The sequence below is a fragment of the Microtus pennsylvanicus genome, chromosome 2, assembly GCF_037038515.1.
Source record: "Microtus pennsylvanicus isolate mMicPen1 chromosome 2, mMicPen1.hap1, whole genome shotgun sequence".
NCBI lineage: Eukaryota > Metazoa > Chordata > Mammalia > Rodentia > Cricetidae > Microtus > Microtus pennsylvanicus.
Window position 1 is genome coordinate 70264410 of NC_134580.1, and position 27255 is coordinate 70291664.

General features: G+C 50.6%; 1 protein-coding gene across 5 annotated transcripts in view; it reads right to left on the reverse strand.

The window, feature by feature from the left end:
- Positions 1 to 27255, reverse strand: part of Prdm11 (PR/SET domain 11) — a 93800-nt gene that overhangs the window by 39342 nt on the left and 27203 nt on the right. For 3 of the 5 annotated variants that reach the window (XM_075961480.1, XM_075961476.1, XM_075961482.1), the window contains exons 2-4: positions 11447 to 11571; positions 11016 to 11119; positions 10327 to 10589 (exon numbers count right to left, since the gene is read on the reverse strand). In XM_075961480.1, the coding sequence (XP_075817595.1) occupies positions 10327 to 10589; positions 11016 to 11119; positions 11447 to 11571 (492 nt within the window). Of the gene's footprint in view, positions 1 to 10326; positions 10590 to 11015; positions 11120 to 11446; positions 11572 to 12139; positions 12273 to 27255 lie in introns of those variants that run through there. The other 2 variants (XM_075961479.1, XM_075961481.1) reach the window with 2 other exon arrangements.

Sequence of the window (27255 nt, forward strand, 5' to 3'; positions counted from 1 at the left end):
GCACCATGCTGCAGCAGAGAAGGGTTTCCCAGACAGAGCAACAGCAGTGAGCCACATCCTGGCACCTCTGCAGTCTGCACAGATACTGTGTCACAAAGCTGAGGTGCTGGGGAGAGGTGACCTGAGTACATTCTGGGTTAATCAGGACAGGGCACCATCCTAAGGACATCTGTCCTTGCAAGAGACACTGTGACCCACAAAGGGGGCGTTGCCCATCTGGCCCTTTACAAAATACTAACTGGCCATGTGTCATAACACTGAGGTAGCTGGTGTCACAGAGGATTTGACTTTGCACCATCAGTTCCTACGGCTTGTTACTACACAGTGACCAAAGGACAGATGCACACTGTCTAAGTATACAAATACTCCTTCCCGACAAAACTCCAAAAAGTAATGGCAATAGTAACCAACAATGTCCCCTCAAAGCCAGACACAAACACGGGTGGAACAGAGAGGTCATCGGGGCCAGGGAATTGGCTCAGTAGACAAAGTGCTTGCAGCACAGATTCGAAGAGTGTAAAAACTGGGCAGGCATGGCAGTACTCAGGAAGCAGACAGGGAATCCCAGGTGAAGCTAGCTGTAGATTTAGCAAGAGACCCTGTCTCATTAAATGAAGTAGAAAGCTAGTGCAGAAAACAGTGTATGTCTGCTGCAGGCTTCCACAGGCATGCACAATACTGCATAAATACACATGCACATTGTACATATGCGTGTGAGAGAAAGACAGAAGGGGTTGGGAGATAGAGAGGGAAAGACACACACAGAAAGACACACAGAGAGGGAAAGACAGAGAGGGGAAAGAGAGAGAGTGCTCAAGTATGGCAAGCAAAGGTGTGCAAAGTTGTGAGTATTCCAACCCCAGAGAACCTGGGTATTTAGAGATTCTACCAGAAACACTACCTAAGAAGCTACAGTGTGTCACATTCAAATGATTTTGTTGGTTTCAACTGTGTGGAGCAAGGGTTCCTCGCTCTAGTCACTCTACCGGCAAATCTCTTTCTGATGCTGCCTTTCCCTCCCAATACCCTGCAATGAGAAAGATGCGACACTGCTATTGGCAAAATGCATGGTCTCCAGGCAAGGGCCTTCCTTAAGGGTATACTCATGCAGCTGGGGAAATCTGAGTATGAAGTAGCGATAAGACAGCACTGCACACGGGAGACACGCCTGGAGTAATAACCCGGAGAGGTGACAGACAGCACTGCACACGGGAGACACGCCTGGAGAGGTGACAGACAGCACTGCACACGGGAGACACGCCTGGAGTAATCACCCGGAGGGGTGACAGACAACACGGCACACGGGAGACACGCCTGGAGTAATAACCCGGAGAGGTGACAGACAGCACTGCACACGGGAGACACGCCTGGAGTAATAACCCGGAGAGGTGACAGACAGCACTGCACACGAGAGACACGCCTGGAGAGGTGACAGACAACACGGCACACGTGAGACACGCCTGGAGAGGTGACAGACAGCACTGCACACGGGAGACACGCCTGGAGTAATAACCCGGAGAGGTGACAGACAACACTGCACACGGGAGACACGCCTGGAGTAATAACCCGGAGGGGTGACAGACAACACGGCACACGGGAGACACGCCTGGAGTAATAACCCGGAGAGGTGACAGACAGCACTGCACACGGGAGACACGCCTGGAGTAATAACCCGGAGAGGTGACAGACAGCACTGCACACGAGAGACACGCCTGGAGAGGTGACAGACAACACGGCACACGTGAGACACGCCTGGAGAGGTGACAGACAGCACTGCACACGGGAGACACGCCTGGAGTAATAACCCGGAGAGGTGACAGACAACACTGCACACGGGAGACACGCCTGGAGTAATAACCCGGAGGGGTGACAGACAACACGGCACACGGGAGACACGCCTGGAGTAATAACCCGGAGGGGTGACAGACAGCACTGCACACGGGAGACACGCCTGGAGTAATAACCCGGAGAGGTGACAGACAACACTGCACACGGGAGACACGCCTGGAGTAATAACCCGGAGGGGTGACAGACAACACGGCACACGGGAGACACGCCTGGAGTAATAACCCGGAGAGGTGACAGACAGCACTGCACACGGGAGACACGCCTGGAGTAATAACCCGGAGAGGTGACAGACAGCACTGCACACGAGAGACACGCCTGGAGAGGTGACAGACAACACGGCACACGTGAGACACGCCTGGAGAGGTGACAGACAGCACTGCACACGGGAGACACGCCTGGAGTAATAACCCGGAGAGGTGACAGACAGCACTGCACACGGGAGACACGCCTGGAGTAATAACCCGGAGTGGCATATGAGAGAGGCCAGGCAACTACTGACGGCAGATCATGTGTGGTATGCCCCCACCCCATTTTCGTATACCCCTGTGAACTAAGAATGGTTCATGCAATATAAGGCCGAGGAAAACAGCCAAGTCAAGCTCTGGCCTCCGCAGGCACACACCCACACGCACACGCACTCACACACACTCACATGTGTATCACTTGTTCACCTTTACATGCTCCTACACACACACTCCAGTTTGTCTCAAATGTTCCCTCCTTACTCACTGGACAAGCCTGAAGCTCTGTGCTTCTCTGAGCCCCGAGGCCTCGCCTGCTAGCTCCTGGCACCATCATGAGACCCCTCTTTTCATTTTTTTCTCTCTCTCTCAGTTGTAATACCCCACTGGGGTCTATTTTACACACCTTGCTAGGCTGCCCTAAATCCTCTCTGGAACAAAACATGGACTGAACAAAAAAAAAACAAAACTTAAAATAGTTTTTTGCTGGCTCCTCTTTCTTCTGCCTCTTTTCCAAACCACAGGACTACACAGTGTCTCTAAGCACCTTGTGCCTGCAGCATTGTCCTGGCCTGCAGAATCTGGGAGTGGGGGGAGTTTGATCCATCATTTATAGCAGGATAAATTCCATTGGGCTGAGAGAGCAGAGAAAGGGGCATATCTTGTCAAAGCAGTCAGAACTGAGTGTACAACTCATGCCAGGACAGCACGGCAGTGGAGAGTGGCCTTCCATCCCTGTGAACCCAGGGCCTCACTTGTCGTCAGCACACAGTGAAGCCAGTTCTCCAGTTGAGAAGACTCTGAGAGGGAACTGATGCTGAGCAAGAAAGAGGAGAAAAGATCCAATCAGAGAAGCAGGAAGAAAAAGGCACAGAAGGCAGGGAAGTGGAGAGGACCAAGAAGGGAGAGATGAGGCAGGTTCTGTAGCCAGACAGTAACAGACCTAAAGCCCAGTGCAGCCCCACCTAGCTGCTTAGTTTGGTATGCAGTGGCCCATATCTCACACCCAGCAGAATGGCCATGCCTTGTGCTGCAGGAAGCACACTGCAGAGGCATGAGCAGTGTTCGCAGTGCTGAGTCCACACCTGGCTAGGTATGAGTGGCTCACTGAACACTAAGGGTTGTGTTTGCTATGATCAGGCTCCATTCCCATAGGAGTGTTGTTATACAAGACCACTCCACCTTTGTTTTGTTTTGTTTTTTGAGACAGAGTTCCTCACTGGCCCAGTGCTCACTCATTGACTAGAGTGGCTAACCAGGAAAGCCCAGGAACTTTCCTGCTTCCACCTCTCCAATGCTGGGATTACAAGAGGGAGCCACCACAGCGTGCTTTCTTACATGAGTTCTGGGGATCAAACTCAGGTCCTTATGCCCGTGCAGTAAGAATTTAGCAATAGAGCCATCTCTGCAACTGCAAACATGGGGGCAGGTCTTCGAAAACCAGGAAAAAGGTCAAGAAAAAGATAACAGCAAGGAACGCTTGGGAACCAGAGTTGATGAATGAGTGCAGTTTATTTACGATGCAGGGTTTCCAGAATCCAGCCCCAAATCAGTATCACGGTTCAGATCTTCTCTTTCCTTTCTGATTTACCATCTAAGTAGGCCGAGCTGCTCCCTGGGCTTCAGCCCCTGGCATATGTGGGACACACACACATACACACACACACACACACACACACACACACACACACATTCTTGCTTTCTTGAGCCTTTCTGACCATCTCTTCTCTTCCAGATTTGGTATCACTCACTTCTTGAGATTCTGAAGGTCAAATTCCTGCCGTGCGGCCCAGCCATCTACCACCTTGTGTATCCCTGCCATGCGGCCCAGCCATCTACCACCCTGCATATCCCTGCCATGAGGCCCAGCCATCTACCACCCTGCATATCCCTGCCATGCGGCCCAGCCATCTACCACCCTGCATATCCCTGCCATGAGGCCCAGCCATCTACCACCCTGCATATCCCTGCCATGAGGCCCAGCCACCTACCACCCTGCACATTCCTGCCATGCGGCCCAGCCATCTACCACCCCGCATATCCCTGCCATGCAGCCCAGCCATCTACCACCCTGCATATCCCTGCCATGCGGCCCAGCCATCTACCACCCTGCATATCCCTGCCATGAGGCCCAGCCATCTACCACCTTGTGTATCCCTGCCATGCGGCCCAGCCATCTACCACCCTGCATATCCCTGCCATGCGGCCCAGCCATCTACCACCCTGCATATCCCTGCCATGAGGCCCAGCCATCTACCACCCTGCATATCCCTGCCATGCGGCCCAGCCATCTACCACCCTGCATATCCCTGCCATGCGGCCCAGCCATCTACCACCCTGCATATCCCTGCCATGCGGCCCAGCCACCTACCACCTTGCATATTTTAGCAGATGTCCCTGACCCACAGGCATCCACCATTAGTCTACGTTTCCTATTGCTGCAGGAAAACAAACACCCACACATAAACACGCATGCACACACTTTGAACAAAGCGAATATATTCTTTTACAATTCTAAAGCTCAGAACTCCTCCATCAAGAGCCTGTCCTATTTTCTCCACATCTATAGGCCACCAGCATCCCTGCCTCCCAAATGGAGAAATAGATAAAAGGAGGGCATGACTGCTCTGAAGGGGTCGAAGTTTTTATTACAGATAGAAGGGGGATCACAGGCAGAGGCATCTAGAAGGGTCCGGACTGAAGGGGTAGGCCAAGAGAGGAAGAGAGAGGAATCAGGAACCAAGAGGCCAGGAGCGAGCCTGGAGACCAAGAGACCAAAAGGAGCACTTAGTCAAAATCGCTGGGTTTTATAGAGAAGAGAAGCAGGGGAAAGGAGGCCAGCCCAGGCCTGGGGCTGGATAGTTCAGAGTAGAGGGTAGGATATACCAGCTAGGAGGACCCTGTAACAGGTAGGGACTGAGGGAGACAGCAGCCGAGTCTGCTCTGATGTGTTAATAGACACCTCGGTGAGCTGTGACCTAACATCTATCTCCCAGCCTCTTCTACTTCTGGAAGGCCAGTAGGGACCACGTCCCCACATCTGATTTGACCCTGACCCTCCTGTCTCCCTTCATGGAAGAATTTTGTAATTACCTTGAACCCAGTCAGAAAACCTAAGATCATCTCCCTGACTCAAAACGCTCACCATAACCACGGATGCTAGCACCTTCTACCACCAAAAAAGCCACGAGTTCCGGGGACGAGAATGAGGCACTACGGGACCTATCTTACTCTCGTTTCTGCCATAAAATTCTCTGACAAAGCCAATTGAAGGAAGGAAGAGTCACTCCGGCTCACGATCCCAGGGTCTATCATGATGGGGAAGTCCCACGGGCAAGAGCGAGGCAGCTAGCTGCATTGTGTCACAGCCTGGAAGCAAAGAGGAGCGAACACCTGCACTCCACCCATTCCACTTTATAGAGTCCAGGATCCCTGCCTAAGGAATGCTGCCATCCACAGTTAAGATGGGTCTTCCCACATCAATCAACCCATCAAGATAATCCCCCCACAGGCATGACAACTTGTCTCCTAGGTGACTCCAGATCCTGCCAAGTTGGCAGTTAACACTAGTCTTCCCAGAGCCATTATTTGGCTACCACACCTCCCTACCCTGGGCAGTCCCTTAGACGAAGGAAAATATGCTGACTTGCTCCTTTCCATGCCCAGTTGCTTCTCCAGAGCCTTCCAGAGGCGCTACAGGTGCATATGGCTCCGGTTTCTTTGCCAAGCGCTCCTCCTGCTGACCCTAAGGATGCTAATGCTAACTTCTCTGCAGTAGCAGCTCCACTGAGCCTAGTGGCCTCCTCCAATCACCATCCCCTGTCTATCTCTCTCTTCCACTTTTGAGCTCTAACCTAATTTCTGAGAAGTTGTTCTGCTGGCCACCTCTCTGCTAATCAGGTGCCCTGCTCCAGCGCTCTCCCACAGTGGGTAACTCATAAGCCTCTGTTGCAGGATGCAGTCCTAGGCATCGCATGGCACTTAGCACCGACCCAGGCTCTGTCTGTAGGTACCAGCAGCGCACCCCACCCTGAGCTGTCAACATTTGCCAAATACCATGTGGGCACAAACTCTCAGGTTGAGCCTACCACTCCTGCTCACGTCACAGTGCTCTTGCGGGCACAAGATCCAACAGGCGCTCCTGAGCCCTGTCATCACGGGCTTGAGCATGAGAGCCACTGCCCCCGCAGCCTTCGTGGAGTTCTCTTCTTGCTTTGCAGACAGGCCGTTCCCGTGGTCTGCTTCTCCTGCAGTGACAATCACCCATGCTTCCTTTTGGACTGTTAACTGTTGAAGTCCCTTGACATTGAGGCTGGGTCTCCTCCACCTCTCCTAGCCACCCGCAAACAGAAGTAACATCTCCGTACTTCCTCTGCAGGTTACAGAACTGGACATCCACCTGCCTGCTACATCACCATTCAACAAGACATTCACCGGAGTCGCAATCGTTCTCAACCTTCTCTCCCCCGGAAGTCCTCAGAAGTGAAGGCATCTCTACCCACCTGCTGTCCCTGACACTTGGTTCCCTTACTTAAGCCATCCTATCCTCACTGGAGCTCACCCCCCATCCAGGCCTAAGCCAGTCTTCCCTTCACCACGTCTTTTCCCCATCTCCACCCACGCCACCTCCACTGCAGGCCTGAAATCACACTGACTTTCTACCTGCTTCCTGGCCAATGCCACATCTCCGCCCCAATCAGATCCGTAGGCTGCAGCAAAAGTTGCTGTCAAAACATTAACGTAGGATTGGGAACATGGCTCAGTGGACAGGGTTTGCTGTGTGAACATTAAGACCTGAGCTGATCCCTGGGATCCAGGTAAAAACCCAATGCTGTGGGATGCGCCTGTAATCCCAGTGCTGGGGAAGTAGAGACAGGAGGACCCTTGGGGGATCCACTGGCCTTCCAGTCTGGCTGAACTGGTGAGCTCCAGATCAAAAATAAGGTGCAGAACAGTCAATAGACAATGACCTGACTCCACACAGGTACACACATAAACGCACACAACCACAACCCTGAACACACACATACACAGCAAAACAAACACACATGGAAATGTGATCTGGTCATTCCTCATTTCTTGAAACAATCTGGACCCCACATGGTACATGTCTATACCTTCTCCAGCCCCAGGTTGGCTACTCGGACATACTGTGTGCCCCTTCCTGCCACAGGGTCTTTGCTTGCGCAAGTCCACCCATCTGATACCCCCACCACCAACCTGTACTTTGGTGGCGTGATGGCTATTCTCGATTGTCAACTGATTACATCAGGGATTAACTAAAATCGAAATATGGAAGGGAACACCTGTGGGGGATTTTTGTTTAATTTGTAGTGGGAAAACATAGCTTTATCAGGATCTTTGAGATGGGAAAACCCACCTCTAATCTGGGCTACACCTTCTGCTGGAAGCCAATATAAGGACATGGAAGAAGGAAGCTTTTGCTCTTTTCCTGCTTGTCCTTGCCTTGCTAGCAAGTCTGTTCCTTCACTGGCATTAGAGCCTACTTCTTCAGGGTTCTGGTGTATACTGAAGAACAGCTGAGACATCAGCTTCACGGATGGATGGATGGATGGATGGATGGATGGATGGATGGGTGGATAGATAGATGATGGATGGATGGATGGATGGATGGGTGATAGATGGATGGGTGAATAGATGGATAGGTGGATAGATAGATGATGGATGGATGGATTGATGAATGAACGGATGGACGGATGGAAGGAGGGACGGATGGACAGATGGACGGATGGGTGGATGGATGGGTAGATGGATGGACGGGTGGATGGATGGGTGGGTGGGTGGGTGGATAGATGAATGGATAAATGGATGGATGGATAGGTGGATAGATTGAGGGATGGATGGGTGGATGGATAGATGGATGGACGGATAGGTGGATAGATGGAGGGATGGATGGATGGGTGGATGGATGGATGGATAGGTGGATGGATAGATGATGGATGGATGGATGGATGGATGGATGGATGGATGGGTGGATGGGTGGGTGGATGGATGGGTGGGTGGAAGGATGGATGGACGGATGGGTGGGTGGAAGGATGGGTGGGTGGGTAGATGGATGGACAGATAAATATATTCATTCTATAAATTCTGTTACTCTGGAGAACCATAACACAGGTGACTGTGCTCCTCCTTAGCCCCAGTTCACTGTCAGGAGACCTCCTCTGACCTCTGGTCACATGGGTTCCCCTGGTTCTTTACTTTCTCCTAGCTTTTTATCTCACCGACATCTGCCAATAGTTTTATGTGTATTTTTATGATTTTTTGGTTAGTTCCATCTCCTGCCTATGCGGGCAGGATTTACATCTGAACTGTCCTGACACAGACGCTGGCACCAAGGGGATGCCCAGGCAGAGGCACAGATGTGGTATGAATGACCCCGCTGCTTTCTTCTACCATCCTATGCCCTACCCCCACTGTCTGCCTCTTCTCCCATGAGCAGTCTTAGGAATCCTTCCTTATGGTTTTCAAAGTCCCTACTCCTCACTTTGGCACTCTGCCCATTGCACCAACCTCAGGGCTCTCCCTCTTGAGTCTCAGATTTGCCCACCTCTGGACCTTAATTCCAGCCATTACTGTTCTCAGCTGGCATGGACCCTCTCCCCAGCATCCTCCCTGAGACCAAGACTTTCTGTGCCACAGCCTGACCTAGCCACATTGCTGCTTGGCCACATCACCAGCTTCCCTCAGTCCTCAGGCTTGGGAAATGTATCATACACCGCCCCACCATCTCTCGGCTAACCTCCACTGCCACCACAGCCGTCTTCTTCCCCATCTCGTGAGTGCATAGAACCAAGTTCTAGCCCCCTTCCAAGATTCTCCAAGCCTCAAGACTGAAAACACCCAACCAGGCTGCGCTAGTTGGGGTTTCTATTGCTGTGAAGAGACACCCCTGACCACCTCTTATAAAGAAAGCATTTAACTGGGGCTGACTTACAGTTTCAGAGGGTTAGTTTATTAACATGCTGAGTAGCATGGTAACATGCAGACAGATACGCTGCTGGAGAAGGAGCTGAGAGTTCTGCATCTTGATCCCCACACAACGGGAGACCATGCCACACAGGGAGCACAGGAGACCTCAAAGCCTGTCCCCATAGTGACACACCTCCTCCAACAAAGCCACACCTCCTAATATTGCCACTCCCTATGGGCCAAGCATTCAAGCACATTAGTCTATGGGGGCCATTCCTACTCAAACCAACAGCAGTAATATCAAGCAATGACGACCACCTTAGTGACTTAGCAATTACAGCAATGACACCCCAAGAACGGTGCAAAGCCAATGAGAATCTTCACCAGCAGCTCGCATTGGCCTTGTGTCGCCAACAGGCCCAGAGAAGAAAGCGGCACATTCAAAGTCATTAGACAGCAAACAGCAAAGCTTGCTGACACTTCCAACGCAGGTTCCAGGTACCACAAGCTCCGTACGCCAAACTGTGCTGTGCTCCCTCTCGGGTGGCAAGAATCAGTTGTACATGCTTGTTCAATGCCTGTCTTCTCAGGAGACCATTTGTTCCCAAGCATGGGAACCATGTTGGTCTTGTGGAAACTTTCCCTCCAGTACCTGGCATGCCCATTTCCTGAGCCAAATACCACATTCTGTGGTCCTGCAGTCCTCAGCTACAAACCTTCCCCTTTGAAGGAGCAGCTAGCTGAGGTCTTTGTAAATACTACTGAATGGACAGTTGGGTTCATGAACGTGCACACGCCTGCGCATGTGCACATACACAGGCTCACCCACGTGCACATACACATATGAGGATACTTGGGTACCTGGTGATGACTAATCTGCTTGCTGCTGAACTGGGATCCCTTAGCATGGCCCTTGGACACCAAGGACAAAGGCCACATGGCTGGGACAAGAGAATTGCAAGATCCATCATCCATAAGCCAAAGGGGTAACAAAAAGAGCAGTTGTCCGTGCATAAATTATCCCCTGCTGGTTTCTCTCAAAGTCCCTTATTAACCTCTCCCAAGGAATAGCACAGGGGACACTCACCAACCACGAGAAGAAGCCAGCTGACTTGTCCTGGGTAGAGATCTGCCCCTCATAGGGGCCAAAGATGTGGCCCTTGGGGACGACCTCGTTTATACACCGCACATCACTTTCCCCACCGGCTTCCTTTACCACCTCCATGCCCTGTGGGATGGTGAGGGCTGCCCGATCTGGGATGCCCACAGGCACTGGCGTGTCAGACACAAACACGGGGGGACCATGGTTCGGGCACTCATCCACGAAGTACTCTTGGCAGGACTCACAGACTGGAGGAATGTGAAGAAGAGGGAAAGTTCAGTGGCGGTGTGACAGACTCCACACAGTGGCTGAGGAAATCCCTAGGGACCACACTTAGAGCAATAAACACACTGCATGTGGTTCAGACTTTCTAGCCCTAGACCTGCCCAGCCAGCTGAAGGCCAGGGCCCTCAGCAGCAATAACCTATGATCCTCCCTGGGGGGTGAAGGACATACTGCCAATGTTGGGGCTTTTGTCTCAAGTAAAATAAGGCTCTGGGGCCACGGGCCTGAGCTGGAACTGCACATCTGTGGGCTTTAAGACCTAAGAGAGGCTGAACCCTGTTTGCCCGTTGAACGCCTCTCACTGGAGCTCTGGCACAATATTCCCAAGCCAGTGGCAGGTGGGGCACGTGGAGAAGGAAGGAGTTGCCCAGAGCCTCCACTCCACTTACACCAGAAGTCCACTTGCTGGAAGCTTTTGGTCACGAAGAGCTCACGCTTTCCCTTCAGCTTCTTGGGTTCAGCGTCCACAGAAGAGGGCTCCGGTCTCCTAGAGCTGGCCAGGGCAAGGGTCCACAGAAGAAAAGCAAGAAGCCATCAGAGATAGCCAGCCCAGGGGGAAGACAGGCTGGACACCTGTCCAGGAGGCAGGGGGGCGTTGCAGAAGGGCAAAGCTCCAACACGCTGGTCATTTGCTGCAGGAGTGGTGGGGCATGTGAATTCCTGAGAGCTGGGCCCTGGGAAACTCTGCCCAAGTTCTAACTCCTGCTCACCTCTGACCCCAGGAGCTGCCCAGTAAGGAAGGTGGCCATTCCCTGGGTCCCCAACCAATCCAGTCCAGCCACCCCCCTCCCATCCTCAAGTCACCACCCACAGGCCTCACCAGGGCTGGCCATACTCCTGGTCCCGGAGTGGTGAGCAGACCTCTGTCTTCACTACTGTCACCATGTCCCCTACAGCAGCCTTGGTGTGGGCCAAGCACTCCTTCATGTTCTCAGTCATTCTGTCCTGGGGAACAGGCAACGGGAGGCCGAACCAGCACAGGAAGAAGATCAAAGAGACAGGGGAAGAGGGGTGAGTGGCTAGGAGGGAGAGCAGGGGTCCCTAGGAGTCTGGTTACCCTCCCTGCCATCCCCAGAGGAAGCCCTTGAGAACTCAGACAACAAAAACAGCTGTAGCCTGGCCAAGAGGAAATGCCATTTCTATCCCGGGCTGGTCCTGGGGAGGACTGGAGCCACCAGCCCCATGGGGTCAGGGCCCAGGGGCAGCTCAGGCCAGGAGGCAGGCCTGGGAAGCACAGCCTGGATACTAAGTTCGAAGGACACAAGGGACCCCCAAGAACCTGACAAACTCTGCCAAGGGGGGACCGAGGGAGTGGAAAGCTGAAATGAGCTCTGCATGGCTGGCTGTGAGGCCCCGAGTGAGGGGCTGCCAGGAGGAAGAAGCCGGGCCCCTTGGGCAGCTCATAGCAGGTACAGGCAGGGCTGGGGAGCTGATTGTGTGCCAGCCAGGGCTAGCCCTGACTCCATGCCCACCCCTCTCTCTAGGGGGGGGAGTGTCCCCAGAGCATGCTTACCGCCCTCACCACAGAACCCGGCTGCAGCCCCTCCCCACGGTCCTCATGCCAGACCCCCGGACACTCTTCTTCGGCGGGCTGTGCAGTAGCTCGGCCTTGGGACCGTGCTGGGCCCCGGGACTGGGCGAGCAGAGTGTGTGTGTGACTCACTCCCCGGGGCCCCCGCTGGCCACACCCCTGCTCCTCGGCTCACCAGCCCCCTGCTCCCCACCGGGGGCCCCAAAGCCCGCGGCGGCGGGAGGGGTGGGGGAGCCGCACGGCCTGCCCCTCCTGCGAGCCGGGACGCGGGGGGCGCGCGCAGGGGACCGTAGGGGACAGGGCTCCCTGCCCTCAGCCCAAGGGCCGCCGTTCGGGCTGTGAGTGTGGTTCACCGGGAAAGTGTGCGCGGGGGCGGCGCCCCGGCCGTCACCCACCTTCGCGGCGGGGCGCCGCGGTCCGGCCCGCCCCCCGCCCGCCCGGCAGCCCGGCATTCCTTGCGGGGGCATGTGGCTTCTTGCCGGCCCCGGGGGCACGCAGTTGGCTGGCGGCCGGGAGGGGCGCGGGGAGCGCAGGACATGAGCAGCGGGAGGGGCGGCCGCCGAGGGGGACAGTCCCTGGTTCACGCGCGGACGGTCGCGCGCGGCCCGCAGCAGCCTCCGCAGCGCCACCGCGGACACCCACCTCGGCCACCGCAGCCCACGCCCTGCGCCACCTGCGCCACCTGCACCGCCCGGGGTGCGAGCGCGGGTTTTGCTCCACCTCCGAGCCTGGGCTATGGTTCCCCAGTCACCCGCGGAGAAAAAGGGTGCCAAGGGCTGGAAGCTGAGTAGGGACTGTCCCTAGGTCAGGCGGGCTGCAGTTGCACGGGTAGGAGTCCCACAGGCCCTTAGTTTGGAAGCAGCCTAAACTCCGGAGAAACTCCAGAGTTCAAGTCTCCAGAACACATTATGCAGTTATGGGGCAGGTGTTAGGGGCTAAACATTTGCCCTTTGACACTCGGCTACGTTAAAGTCCTAAATCCCACTGTGACTTTTTGGAGAGGACACAGACTGGATAAGGTGTTGCCTGTGAGGATACAGCAGGAAGGTCCCATCTGCAAGGTAGAGATCACTCATCCCAGTGAAACTGAATAGGTGCACCTTGACTTTTAACCTCTCAACCTTCAGAGACTGAAGCCACGTGGTAATGTCTGTGGTACTTGGCCACGGCTGCCAAACTGAATGATGATGAATGAGGATTGTCTGACTTCCCTGCATTCCCATTTCTTTTAGTAAATCTATTTATTTAATTTAATCTGGAGTGGGGTCATGCCTCAGACACGTGTGTGGAGGTCAGAGGAAAACTTGCAGGAGTCAGTCCTCTCCTTCCAACAAAGTGTGGTTAATGATAGATTCCATCACAGATGTGGCAAACGACAGGGACAAATAGCTTTGGGGGACGCTACAGTTCCAGGAGAGAAAGCGGATCAAGAGCTGCACATAGTAACACAAGCCTTTAATCCTAGTACTCAGGAGGCAGAGGACGGAGAGCTGTGAGTTCGAGATCAGCCTGGACTACTTAGCGCCTTCCAGGATAGCCAGGGCTACATAGTGAGACCCTAACACAAACAAACAAACAGACAGACAGACAGACAAACAAGAACAACAGACAGGAAGGAAAGAAGGGAAGGAAGGAGAGACGGAGGAAGAAAAGGAAGCTGATCAGGAACATAACTGGGCAACCCCAACAAGGGCAGCTTAGAATAGTCTCCACTATTGAATTTCTCTTTTTAGCCAATCACTGACAAACTCTAGAGCTTTCTGAGAGCACACAGCCTAGGACCATTTTGCACAGTGCTCCCTTGCTCTGGCTCCTAGGGACCTAGGTGTGTCCCTGCCCATCTCCTCACTGCCCACTGACCCTAGGAATGCCCCCACTACTCTTGGTCGTATCTGATAATAGCTGTCTTATGTGTAATGGCCTCTGGCTAGTTCCCTGAGGGCAGGCTTTACAAATGGCTTCACAGGCTCTGTGGCTTGTCAATGCCTTCCTAACACCTGTAACAGGTGCCAGAAAAATATGCTAGGAACTATGTGGAGGCTGGGAAAACATACACCAGGGATTAGGGCACAAGGGGACAGGGGACTTCCATTCCCAGGGAATCTGTGGGGCATGCGAGTGGACCGCCTTTAATTCTGCACCCTAGTCTCAGCCCTACCCCACCCCAGGCAGGGTTCACATCTGCCAAACGAATTCATGATCAAATGACCCAGGTCAAAATGCACGGCCTTCTCTGTCCTCGCTGCCCCATAGCGACTCACCTCAAGAGATTTCAAGGAAAGAAAGTTTGGGGAGGTTTTTGTTGTTGTTGTTGTTGTTTTTGACTCTCCTTCCCCATGCAGCCAGACTAGAGGGTGGTAAAGGAAATGACAAGGCTGGCACTGAGGACTGGGCAGTGAGAGGCACAGCTGAATCAGATTCGTGAGCATGGGAGCCGTTCTTACGGTAAGTCCTAAAGTATGAGCACTCGAGTCATTGTGTCCTTCTACTGGGCATGTGCCCCAGGATGCCCACACAAAGCGATAGACTCACTTAGAACATCCTGAGATTTTCCTTCCTTATTAAAAATTTTGTAGGGGTTGGAGAGATGGCTTAGCAGTTAAGAGTACCTGTTGCTCTTCCAGAGGACCCAAGTTTGATTCCAGCACTCGCAGCTCATAACCATTTGTAGCTTCAGTTTCAGGGAATCCAGTGCCCTCTTATGGCCTCCATGGGCACCAGGCATGCATTTGGTACACAGACATACAAGCATGCAAAACACACATGCACATAAAATAAAAATAAATATATCTTTTAAAAATCGTTTTATGGATTTTAGTTGGGTCAGAGACAAAGGGAGGGGGGAGGGAGGAAGGAGGGGAGGGAGGAAGGGAGGGAGAGAGGTAGGGAGGGAGGGAGGGAGGGAGGGAGGGAGGGAGGGAGGGAGAAGGAAGCTGTACATGTGAGTGTAGGTACCCATGGAGACTAGAAGAGGTTATGAAATCTCCCTGGAGCTGGATTTGCTATGAAAGTTCAGTGTGAGCCACTGAGCCATCTCTCCAGCCCGTGTTTTTTTTTTTTTTTTTTTTTGTCTGTCTGTTTGAACTGATTTGCAAGGCTCTGGAGTGTGAATTTTGTAGAAGACAACGTCAGTAGGAACATCAAAAGGTTGGACATGCCTGCAATTTAAGCCTTAAGAAGTCTTCATAGGCCAGCCAGGGATAATCATAACTGCTAGGGCATCCCACGAGGAAATAATGGGATACAGACTGAGGGGAGGCCTTGGAAAGAGTCTAGTAGCACTTTATAAGGGCTTGTTTCACTGGTGCTTGGAGGTGAAGGCAGGGGTCAGGGGCAGAGGGAAAGGGACAGAGTGACCTCGCAGGACAAGAGGTACACAGACAGGCCAATTGAAATGGTCATCAGACAGCGTCCTCACCTCCCAATAGAGAGGCCTGTGACCTTTGCTTGCATCTTACAGAGTCACACCCAGGTTAGATGTCACTGTCTGAGATGCTCGACCCAAAGTGTTTCAGACCTGGGAGTGTACCAACACTGGAATGCTGGCATACTCCTTACCAGATCCCGATGCTCCAAAATTTGATCATTTGTTGGATGTGTCAGATTTTGACTTGCGTTGCATTTGGGATTTTCAGACCAGAAATACTCAACTTGCACAAAATAGGATGGCTAGGAAACAGAGTGTCAGCTCTCAGATTCTGGGTGTCAGAGATGACAAGACCATCCTGTGTCTGTCATGCTCTCCCATGTGCACCCATGAGACACCAATTATAACAATCTATTGTTAGATGCTTAGTGATGGAGCATCCATTCAACTCTGGGCTCCCTGGTAAACAAATCGAAAAGGGTGCCCCTGTTCTCATTACATCTACTTACTGCCTATTATCTCCATTCTTGGAAAAGCCCAGCGGCCTGGAAGCCATGATCAAGCCTCACTTGTATGAGTGCTGCACATTTAAGCCCTGAAGTGGGCCACAGGCACCTTTACTTTGAAATAAACTCTGTCCCAGCTGCAGGCTTATAGGGACAGGGATGAGAATAGGATGTGACTAAATGAACCTACATGGAGAGAGAGCACAGGCTGGTGACCTTCACCAGGTCCTTCATATTAGTCTCAGCAGGCACCGGAAGGCACGGGCTGGGGGGAGCTCTAAAAGCCATTTCTGCATATGGCTCTGGCCTCTGTGCCCAAGCACAGAGCACCCTCGCAGAGCACTCCAAGCTGCTGGCACTGCTCCCTGCAGCCTGGCTCCTTGGAGTCTGCTCTTACAGAGATTAAGCCTGCTGCAACCTTCAGCAATGAGATGCAGACCCAAGAGGAGGGGGCGAGAGTGGCCAGAGGCCTGCAGCTCCATTTTCACCTCTGGCAGAGAGCCAGGATCCCTGAGTGCCTGGCAGCCAGGGGGCTGGAGCATCAGGAGGCTGTGCCCGTTCGGCTTCCTTCACGCCTGGCACCATGAGAACCTGCAGTTCTGTTTGCTATCCACCCTGCATCTTCCAATGTCCCCTTGAATAACAAAAGGACTTAAGGTCAGTTATATACCTGGGCTAGCGATCCCAAGCCATTTTGATGTTGTTTTGTGGGGAGCTAAATTTTTTATTTTACTTTATTAATTTATGTGTGAATGTTTGGCCAGCGTGAAGATGTGCATACCACGTGTGCTCATGAAAGCCAGAGGAAGGTGTCAGAGCCTCTGGGATGGAAGTTACAGGAGACTGAGAGCCACCATGTGGGTGCTGAGACTTGAACTCTGGTCCTCTGCAAGAGCAACAAGTGCTCTTAACTGTTGAGTCAACTCTCCAACCTAAGTTGTTTTTGGAGACAGGGTTTTACTACGTGGTCTCGCTGAACTGATACTTGCTGTGTAAAGCAAGCAGGCCTCAAGCCTGTGGCAATCCTCTGGATGTAATCTCCCATACTGGTGTGCACCCCCACAACACATTAACGAAGGATGGTAAATAGTGGACCAAAGGAGCAGGAATGGAGACATTTTGGAATTATTAAAGGAAAGAGTTAAATTAAAAATGTTATGTTTATGTGTGGAATATTTTATTTATTTATCCTGGAGCTGGAGTTTCAGGCAGTTGTGGGTCACCTGATGTGCTTCCTGGGAATTACACTCAGATCCTCTGTAAGAGAAGCAGGTGCTCTTAACCCCTGAACCATCTCTCCAGCCCCTGAATAGTTATCTGTGGGGAGAATGATTACTATTCCTTGAATTTACATGTAACATAAGCCTGCAAATGCAGGCAGCTGCTCAATTGCAAAAGGCAATTTTTAAAACCTATTTATCAGAGAGAGAGAGAGAGAGAGAGAGAGAGAGAGAGAGAGAGAGAGAGATTAAGCCAGGTGTGGTAGACTATACCTTTAATCCCAGCTGGCACTGTGCAGGCAGAGGTATCACAGAGTATCTCTGTGAGTTCTAGGCCAGCCTGATCTACTTGGTGAGTTCTAGGCCAGCCTGATCTACATGGTGAGTTCTAGGCTGTAGTAATATGGAGCGGCGGCGGGGCTGAGTCCCCAACACCCCAACCGCCTGCTCGGCTAGCTTATGCCCCGAAATAATTATACAGACACTGTATTCTTTTAAACACTGCTTTGGCCCATTCCTATCTAGCCTCTTCTAGGCTAATTCTCACATCCCGATCAACCCATCTCTAACAATCTGTGAGCACCGGTCTTACCGGGAAGATTCTAGTTCAGAGCTTCATCGCGTGTGTCTGCCCAGGAGCCGGGAGTATGGCGTCTATCCTGAGGCGTCTGCTCCTGAGAGGAGAGCTGTCTAGTCTGACCTCACTTCCTCTTCCTCCCGGCATTCTGTTCTGTTTACTCCACCTACCTATGTCCTAACCAATAATATGGGCCAAGGCAGTTCCTTTATTAGCCAATGACCTTCCTCCATCACTAGGCCAGCCTGATCTACATAGTGAGTTCCAGGACAGTCAGAGCTGCAGTGAGACCTGTCTCAAAAAACAAGCAATCAAACAAAATAGTCTGGCTATGTAGCACAGGTAAGCTTCCAATTTAACAATCCTGTCTCTGTGTGCCAGGATTACTAGAGAATACCAATCACTATAAGATAAATTTATTAAAAGATACTACTGAATTCATGGAAGCATTTTTTTTAAGACAAGGTCTCTCTACATAGTCCTGGCTGTCCTGAAATTTGCTGTGTAAATCAGGCTGGCCTCAAACTCAGAGATCCTCCTGCTTCTGCCTCTCAAGTGCCAGGATTAAAGGCGTATGCCACCACATCTGGCTAAATTCATGGAAGTCTTACACCGGCACACCTTCTGCTACTGTTACCAGCATAGCCACACCTAGGCTGTGTAACTCTGACAAGTGACAAATGACTGATCGTCCACACATTTCTGTTTCACAGGTCAGGTCTACACACTAATGTTTAGCCCATTATAATCACTTTATTAACATTAGCTGTTCTTCTTTAAATGTTAGTATCATTTAAGAGTAAATCCAGCTATTTGGGAGGTTGATAGGTGATGGAGGAAGGTCATTGGCTAATAAAGAAACTGCCTTGGCCCATTTGATAGGCCAGCCTTTAGGTGGGTGGAGTAAACAGAACAGAATGCTGGGAGGAAGAGGAAGTGAGCTCAGATGCAAGACGCCATTTCCTCTCCTCTCTGGGGCAGATGCTATGAAGCTCCGACCCAAGATGGACGTAGGCTAGAATCTTCCCGGTAAGCGCACCTTGAGGTGCAACACACATTAATAGAAATAGGCAATCAAGATGTAAGAATTAGCCAGTAAGAAGCTAGAGCTAATGGGCCAGGCAGTGTTTAAATGAATACAATTTGTGTGTTGTTATTTTGGGGCATAAGCTAGCCAGGCGGCCGGAGCTGGGTGGCAGGAATGCAGCCCACAGCTCCTTCAACAGATAGAAAAATCATGAGTTCAAAGAAACATAGTAAGTTTGTGTGTGTGTGTGTGTGTGTGTGTTGGACATTAAAAGGAAGTTGGTAAGTTTTCTGGTGTTTAAAAATGGGGTTGAGTTCTGCCCCTTGACAGTTGCCTCAGGCAGGAGAGCTGGTCCTGGTGATAGGTGTGGGAGAATGGATGGGCTGACCAACTCAGGCCCAGATCCAGGGCTTTCAGTTGACCCACCCCTAACACCTACCCCGTCTTAGAAATATTAGAGTAGGTGATGCAGCCAGTCCCGCAGAACCAAAGTTATAGGATCTCCATGACACCGGGCAACAATAGGATATCCGAGAGTTGTTCCAGAGAGGATCCAGTATCGACAGTGTAGCAGAAGCCAGAGACAGCGACACGGCTCAGTGACTCATTGCAACGAACACTTGAAGCAAAACTGCGCAAAATGGTGACACACCACAGCTACCATGGCAAGATTCTTTTTCTTATTTTTTTTTGTTTTCTTTCGGGGGAGGTTGCAAGGGCGGAGGGCAGATATGGGGGTGCAGGGAGATGAGTGGCATTGGGTGCATGATGTGAAAGTCACAAAAAAATCAATAAAAAGTTTAAAAAATATTTTAAAATTTCTTTTTATTAGCTTACAAAGTAAAAAAAAATGGGTTGGGCTGGGGCTATAGGTCAGAGGTAGACCATTTGTCAATCATGGGTGAAGCCCTAGCACTTGGGGGAGGGGCTTCCCAGAAGTTACTATACCCAACAGAAAACACTTCTCATCAGTCTATACTGATGCTCCGCCCAACAGAAAAGTAATGAACAATTTGTAAAAGAGGTGACAAACGGCTAAAATGCTCAGTGGAAAAGTTTGAAAGCTTATTAACACTCAGGCTCTGGGTGTCCGAGATGACAAGCGTACGGCTCCCACACTCTCTGATGTAGCAGCAGCCACGGCAAACATCACTAATCGATCAGAGTTCTCTTCCCTTCTTGGCTTGAACTTGGCCTCTGATCAGCATCTTTCTCGGTACTAGGCAGCCCTTTCCGGTATCATATCTCCATTAGTAAACTGACAAAAATCCTAAAATCTTAGTGATACTGAGGATTGCCATGAGTCAGGAGAGATAGCTGCTCAAATATTATGGGTTGGAGTATGAAGTGAAGCAGCGTTCCAAGATGGTGTTCGGCAACCCAAAGGCCAGCTCTCTGCACAAGAAATCCCTATCTTGGGATCCAGCACACGTGAATCTGCAGACCTATTCTCTACACTGTAATCCACGATAGCAAACACAGAAGTGATTTAAAACCTCACTCAGACCATGGGATGGAACGCTGGGCGGCAGCTAACATGGGCAATTACTGACATGAAAAACATGTTCTACATGTGGAAGGAAAATGGAAGTTACTACTAAGTGGGAAAGGTCACTGAGGAACAGCTACATGTTGTACAATTGCCACCATGTGACATTCTGAGAGGGAATCTGGGGAGACAGTAATATGGAGGAAGGGACAAGGTGGCGGAACACTTGACTGCTCATGAAGTGACTCTAATAGATACAGATCAACATCCAGTCACCCGTCTGTGTGAACCATAGAACACCAGTACCAAGAGGGAACTCTCTCACGCTAGCTGTGGACTTCGGCGATGACGTCACTGTGAGGTCATCAACTGAAACAAGCAAGCACGCGCGCCCTTGTGGTGGATAAGGAGACATATGGGAACTCTGTACTCTCCACTCAGTTTTGGGGTGAGTCTAAACCTCCGTGGAGTGGGAAATGAGCCCAGGAGCAATATGAAAAGATACAAACAAAGTAAGCCCATCTGAAGATGTGGAAACGGACTTGAATTTGACCTCAGCATGAAGAAGAAGAAGAGAAAGAGAAAGAAGAGGAGGAGAAAAAAGATGAGGAAGAGGAGGAGGGAAGGCAAAAGGGAGGGAAAAAAGGAAGGGCCAGGAGAAACCTTTACAGCAGGGGTTCTCACCTTCTTAATGCTGCAACCCTTAATACAGCCCCCCATGCTGTGGTGACCCCAACAATAGCTGCTACTTCATGACTGTAATTTTGCTACTGTAACGAATCGTAATGTAACTAACTGACAGACAAGATATCTGGCCCTAAAAGGGGTCAAGACCCACAGGTTGAGAACTGCTGCTTTAAAGGAATTCTTCGTTTATCAATAGACTCTTAGATTCAATCCTAGGCTGGCAAAAATAAGGGGGGGGGGTCCAGATTAGAAGTGAGCACAAAAGGGGTGCTTTTGATGGACAAGGGATGCACTAAAGGGGCAATGAGGGCTAGTATTTCCCCCATGAAGCATTCCTGGCTTTATTTTATGAGCCTACTTCGAAAGACTTGCCTGCTTGCTCTAACCATCCCCTCCCATCACATTGCTGTGTGCCAATCAGATCAACGCTGGTTAGCTGTAAGCATCCTAAGCAAAGACTTTGTAGGACCGTGCTCACTCACTCTGCCCTGCTATCTCCTGGAGTGCACGCTGTTCGCTGAGTTTGCCTGGTTTTTGTTTGTTTTGAGATAGTCTACCTTGAATCCTCAACCCTCCTCCCTCAGTCTCCTGAAAGCTGAGGTGACAATCATGTGCCAGTGTATGAAATAAAATCAATTAGTGAATGGAATACCACACAGAAGGAGAGGTATCTAACCACAGCCACATGTACACTATGGCTGAATCATAACACTGAGAAGAGCAACTAGACACCCAGAGAGGTTTATAGAAAGTTAAGAAACTAAACAACTAGATACAGCTGTGGTGTGAAGCAGCTATGGTTGAACTTGATAACTAGATATATCTGTGGTGTGAAGCAGTTATGGTTGAACTTGCAATGCCCCTGAGGCCCGCACCCTCGCAGGCTCATGGCTTTGGACAGTTAGTCCCTAGGTAGTGGCGCTGTTCGGAGAAAGTGTGGAACTTTTTGCAGTGCAGGGGAGAGCCTAAAACCAGAGGCTTACCCGTTCCCATTGAGGGCTCTCTACAACATGGTCTGTCACTGAGATGTGAGCAGGATTCACTCCAGCTGCCATAGATGGAGCACCAGCCGCTATACCTTCTCCAATATGATGGCCTGTATCCCTTGGACCATGAGCCAAAAGAAAGCCTTTTTCCCTCCAACTGCCTCTATCAGGTATGCAGTCGCATCTACGTGAAGAGTAAGTGGTACCAAGGGTAAGTTCAGAGTTTGCTTGGAACCAACCAAAATAGGCAGAAAACAGCATCCTAGGGCTAAAATTGGGCTCCATTTCTTGGCCTGGGTGCTGGTTCCATGGGTATGTCTGTAGAAACATCTTAGGCCATGCTTTTGTAAGATGTGTAATTTTTGTGTGTGTGAACTAATATGTTAATAAGAACAGAGCCAAAATATCTACAGGGGCCCCAAGACAAAAAAAAAAAAACCCACTGACAGCTGTGGAACTGAGCTCCGGCCAGATGCGGGCTCCCTCCAAGGAGCATTGGTGGAGCACAGCTGGGTGGGTCTGGTAGGACACTGTGTCCTTCCAGGGTGGTCCCTCCTGCAGGACTTCTAAAATGTACTACGTGTACTGCTCAGCTGGTAGGAATTGGAGCGGTAGAGGTTGGAGCAAGACTTGGAGATGGTGACTCAGATTGGCATCGTGTGTGTGTGTGTGTGTGTGTGTGTGTGAGAGAGAGAGAGAGAGAGAGAGAGAGAGAGAGAGAGAGAGAGAGAGAGAGAGAGAGAGAGAGAGAACGCACGCTTGTGTAGCCCTGGCTGTCCTAGAATTTGCTCTGTAGACCAGGCTCGCCTCTGCTTCCTGAGTGCTGGGATTAAAGGTGTGAGCCATCACTGCCAACCGGAGCTGGGCCTTAGGTCTATCACCATACAGGACATTCCCCTCGGCAGCAGACTCCTGACCCACTTTGGGGTCAAAGGGAATGAAAGGTGTTTATTTTGTGACTTTGGTGAGAAAGTTCACAGCCACCGTTGCTAAGACAGCCAAGCCTGAAGACTTCACAGGACACATTCTTTCCATACAGCCAGTTGTCAGAGCCAGAAGGACATGGGTATAATAAGAAATATCTCTTCTGGCACACTCTGTAACTAGATTGTCTCCTGGTATTCATAAGAAGCCCTTTGGCCAGCACCTGAGTTTCTGCTAATGAAGTGACCGTGGGGACTCCAGAGAGCTTCAGGGAGGGGCTGGTCTCCCAAAAGCCCACGTCTCCAGCTTCGCCCACTGTCCTCTGCAAGAGGACTAGGGTGTGATTCTGTGGGGCACTGAATACTGAGACCAGAACCAGAATATTAAAATGAACTTTAAGATGGGGGAGGGGTGGGATGTCCAGCGAGTGAAGTGTTCACTGTGTGAGCACAAGGACCTGAGTTCAGCTCCCAGCACCACATACAATCTGGGCATGGGGCCATGCACCTCTGATGCCAGTGTTGTAGACACGGAGGGCACAGACGGCTCCTGGGGGCTCGCTGGCTACCCAGTCTAGCTGAAATACCGAACTCCAAATTCAGCAACAAACCCTGCTCAAAAAATAAGGTGGAGAGAAACAGAGGAAGACACCAGACGTCAGCCTCCAGCCTTCCCATGTGCTTGCTAGTGTGCGGCATGTATATACTGAACACACACACACACACACACACAATACACACAGCCTTAGCTCAGAGACCTGTCAGACTAGTGAACACACTGGGGTTCACTAGCCCGGGTGACATAGGAAAAGGCTCAGTAGCTCCTTGGCCTCCCACACGCCATCCCCTATGCAGCCCTTCCACCTGCAGTGTCTGGGCTGGGCTCTTCCTATAAGCCAGGAATGGTGGGAAACACCATTTCCTGAGTCCCACGAGCCAATCCAGTGGGTGTTGGAAATGGAGAAAGGGACCTGGAGCCTCTGCTATGCAGATAGAGGTCAGAATCCTTAGTACCAGAGGCTTAGACAGCTAGGATCTGCAATAGGACTCTGAGGTGGCTCTCCCACTGAGTCCTAGTCCTGTGGGGACTGGGCCAAGTCTGGGAAGCCAGCGTCAGAGGGGGGTGGACGAGCGGACACAAATGAGGCTGGAGGTTCAGAGAGCTGGCTGATGCTGGACACAGTCAAGGGGGGAGTTCAGTGGGCATGGCCAGGGTGCCTGTCAGCATGTCCGAAAGCCAGCCACTCTGCATTTCCTGGAAGTCTGCTTTACTCTCTCCAGCCTGCCCAGACAAGGTTTCTGTTCTGAGCAGCTGTCAGTCATCCTTGCCTCGTCCGCCCCCACTGCAGTATGGGGACCCTCTGGATAGGCTTGCTCCCGATGGCACTAGCACTCCACCTGGGCCTCATAAACTATCTCCTGCCCTGGCGCATCCTCTGTGGGGAGGGACCCGGTTCTGGGGCCTTACAAGATGCACAGAAGCTGGATGTGTGCCTCACACCTGTAACCCAAACCTTGAATGCAACGACAGCCTCCTCTACATAGTGAGATCTGATCTCACAAAACGAAAGTGTCCAACCCCTGTCCTACAGTCAAGGAGAATCTGTCACAAGGGGCACCTTGCTTCAGACCCTGCAAAGTGACCAGGACACTGTCCCCATTTCCTGGAACCTTGTCTCTCCTGGTTCTCCCATCACCCCTAGCACAGCTCCAAGTCCTGCCCAGCCTCCGCACGGGCCTTTGCACGTGCTGTTCTCTATGCAGAGTTCTCTCCGGCAGATTTCCCAGCCCTCCAGGCTTTGACTGATGTCAAATCTCTGGGCATCCTCTGCAACAGCAGCGCCCTTTGCTCCCCCCACCCCCGCCTGCTGGACGTCTATCCAACCTGCACAGTATTTATTTATAAGATTGGTCCCGGTCTCTCCAGCTAGAATGGAGACTCCAGGAAGAGCAGATCTTATCTATTCTGTTTCTTGCTCTGTCCTCTGCAGCCAGAACAGCCTGGTGCAAAGTGGACGCACAATGGACTCACGGATGCACGATCTCTGGTGACAGTGGGATCTGAGTAAGAAACAGAAAGGCTGGTGAGAGGTGCTTGACATGATGCTTCAAGTTCTTGTGTGGCTGGGAGAGTGCCTGAACCTCGCTAGGTCTGTGGATACAGGCAGTCTCTACTTAGTAAGGTTGTTATACAAAATATATGTGGAGCTCAGTGAGGAAAGGCCTCATTGCCAAGCCTGGTGAGTTCAATCCCACATAGTGGAAGGAGTGGACTGACCTCTTAAAGTTACCTCTGACCTCCACAGGCACCGTGACACACGTGCACCCACACACATATACACACATTACCATGGCACACATGTACCCACACACATATGCACATATCACCATGGCACACATGCACCCACACACATATGCACATATCACCATGGCACACATGTACCCACACACATATACACATATCACCATGGCACACGTGCATCCACACACATATACACACATGCACCATGGTGTAGTAATTTGGGCGGCAGGGCTGCGTCCCCAGCACCCCGGCTGCCTGGCTAGCTTATGCCCGAAATAACAACACAAACTGTATTCATTTAATCACTGCTTGGCCCATTTCTATCTAACCTCTTCTAGGCTAATTCTCACATATTAATTTAGCCCATTTCTAATCATCTGTGTAGCGCCCCTAGGTGCGCTTACTGGGAAGATTCTAGCCTATGTCCATCCTGGGTCGGAGCTTCATTGCTTGCGTCTGCCTGGGAGCTGGGAGCATGGTGTCTCTCTGAGGCGACTGCTCCCGAGAGGAGAGCTGTGGAGTCTGAGCTCACTTCCTCTTCCTCCCAGTGTTCTGTTCTGTTTACTCCACCTACCTATGTTCTAACCAATAAAATGGGCCAAGGCAGTTCCTTTATTAGCCAATGACCTTCCTCCATCATTTCCCCTTTTTCTGTTTAAACAAAAAAAAAGAAGGCTTTAACTTTAACATAGCAAAATTACATATAACAAAACAGTTATCAAGTAAAAATTATAATAATCTTTATCATAACTAGGAAAACTATAACTATAACTAACTATTCTTAACTCCATCAAAGACTCCAAAAAGATACAATATGACCTAAGCAAACAAGAAAAAAGCAACTTTTAAACTCTAGAAATGACAGAGACATCTCACTGCCTGGACAGTCACCCAAAGTTCCTCTGTACCGTTGGGGCATCCATCTTCAGCCTTCAGGCCCATGGTATCCAGCAGACATTTCCATAAAGCAGGAAAATTCAAAGTCAGTTCAGTCACTATCTGTTGTCTCTGTTGAGTCTGCAGAATGTCTCGCAGACTCTTTCATGAATCAGGAACCCTGAAAGATCATCTCACCTTAGGCAAGTTCAGTAGTCCTCTCTCTGCGGGTTCTCTGTGTCCAGTTTATGCAGTAGTCCAGGCAAGAGCAGTTTCTTGCCCAAATGGCTATCAAACTCCATAAGGTGCCTCTTCGATGCCCATCTTCCTCTTGAAGTACATTGGTGCTGCCAGGAGCAGAGTGTCTCCTTGTCATGAAAAGTCCTAAGTTATTAAAACATTTAATAACATATTCCATAGTCTTTGAAAGATATGAAGAATGCCGATCTAACTGAAATATATCTCTATATATCTAGAAAATCTAACTAACATGACTACAAGCTTTACTATTATCGATGATTATCCATTAACAACCTATATTTCTTAATTATATGGTACATTTTAAAATGAACTACACAATCACAATATCTTAATCAAGATCAGAAACACATATACATATAACAAAATTGACCTTAAATTTAAATTACTAAAGCAAAATCCATATCAATGCAAATTATTCATATCTATATCATGTCCCCCTTTAAATGTAAAAGAACATTTATAAACCATATTTGGGAACATGGGCACAGTTTTTTCTCTCCAAACTGCTTCCTGCTGAATGGGGGCGCTGTTAATCAAATCATTTAGGGTGTAACCTATGTGCCAGGTTTATCTCAGTTGGCAGTTGAGTGAAGTAATTTTTTGAGGGTGTTCACAGGAACCTTTCGGGAAGTCGTGGTCTATCATACCAAATCGAAATAGAAGAAATGAACAGGGTCTCATCCTCTGTGAAAACAAAATAAGAAACTCCTTTCCAAAGCATTATGTCCTTAGATCCAAATTTCAAAGTCAAGGCATCAAAATATCTATGTTGGATTAGTTCAGCAGCATTTATAAACAAATATCTTTTAGCAGCTGTTGCTCCTTCCTCAGCATTCAAACAATTCAAAGAGAGCATAATAGCATACAGTATCAAAAT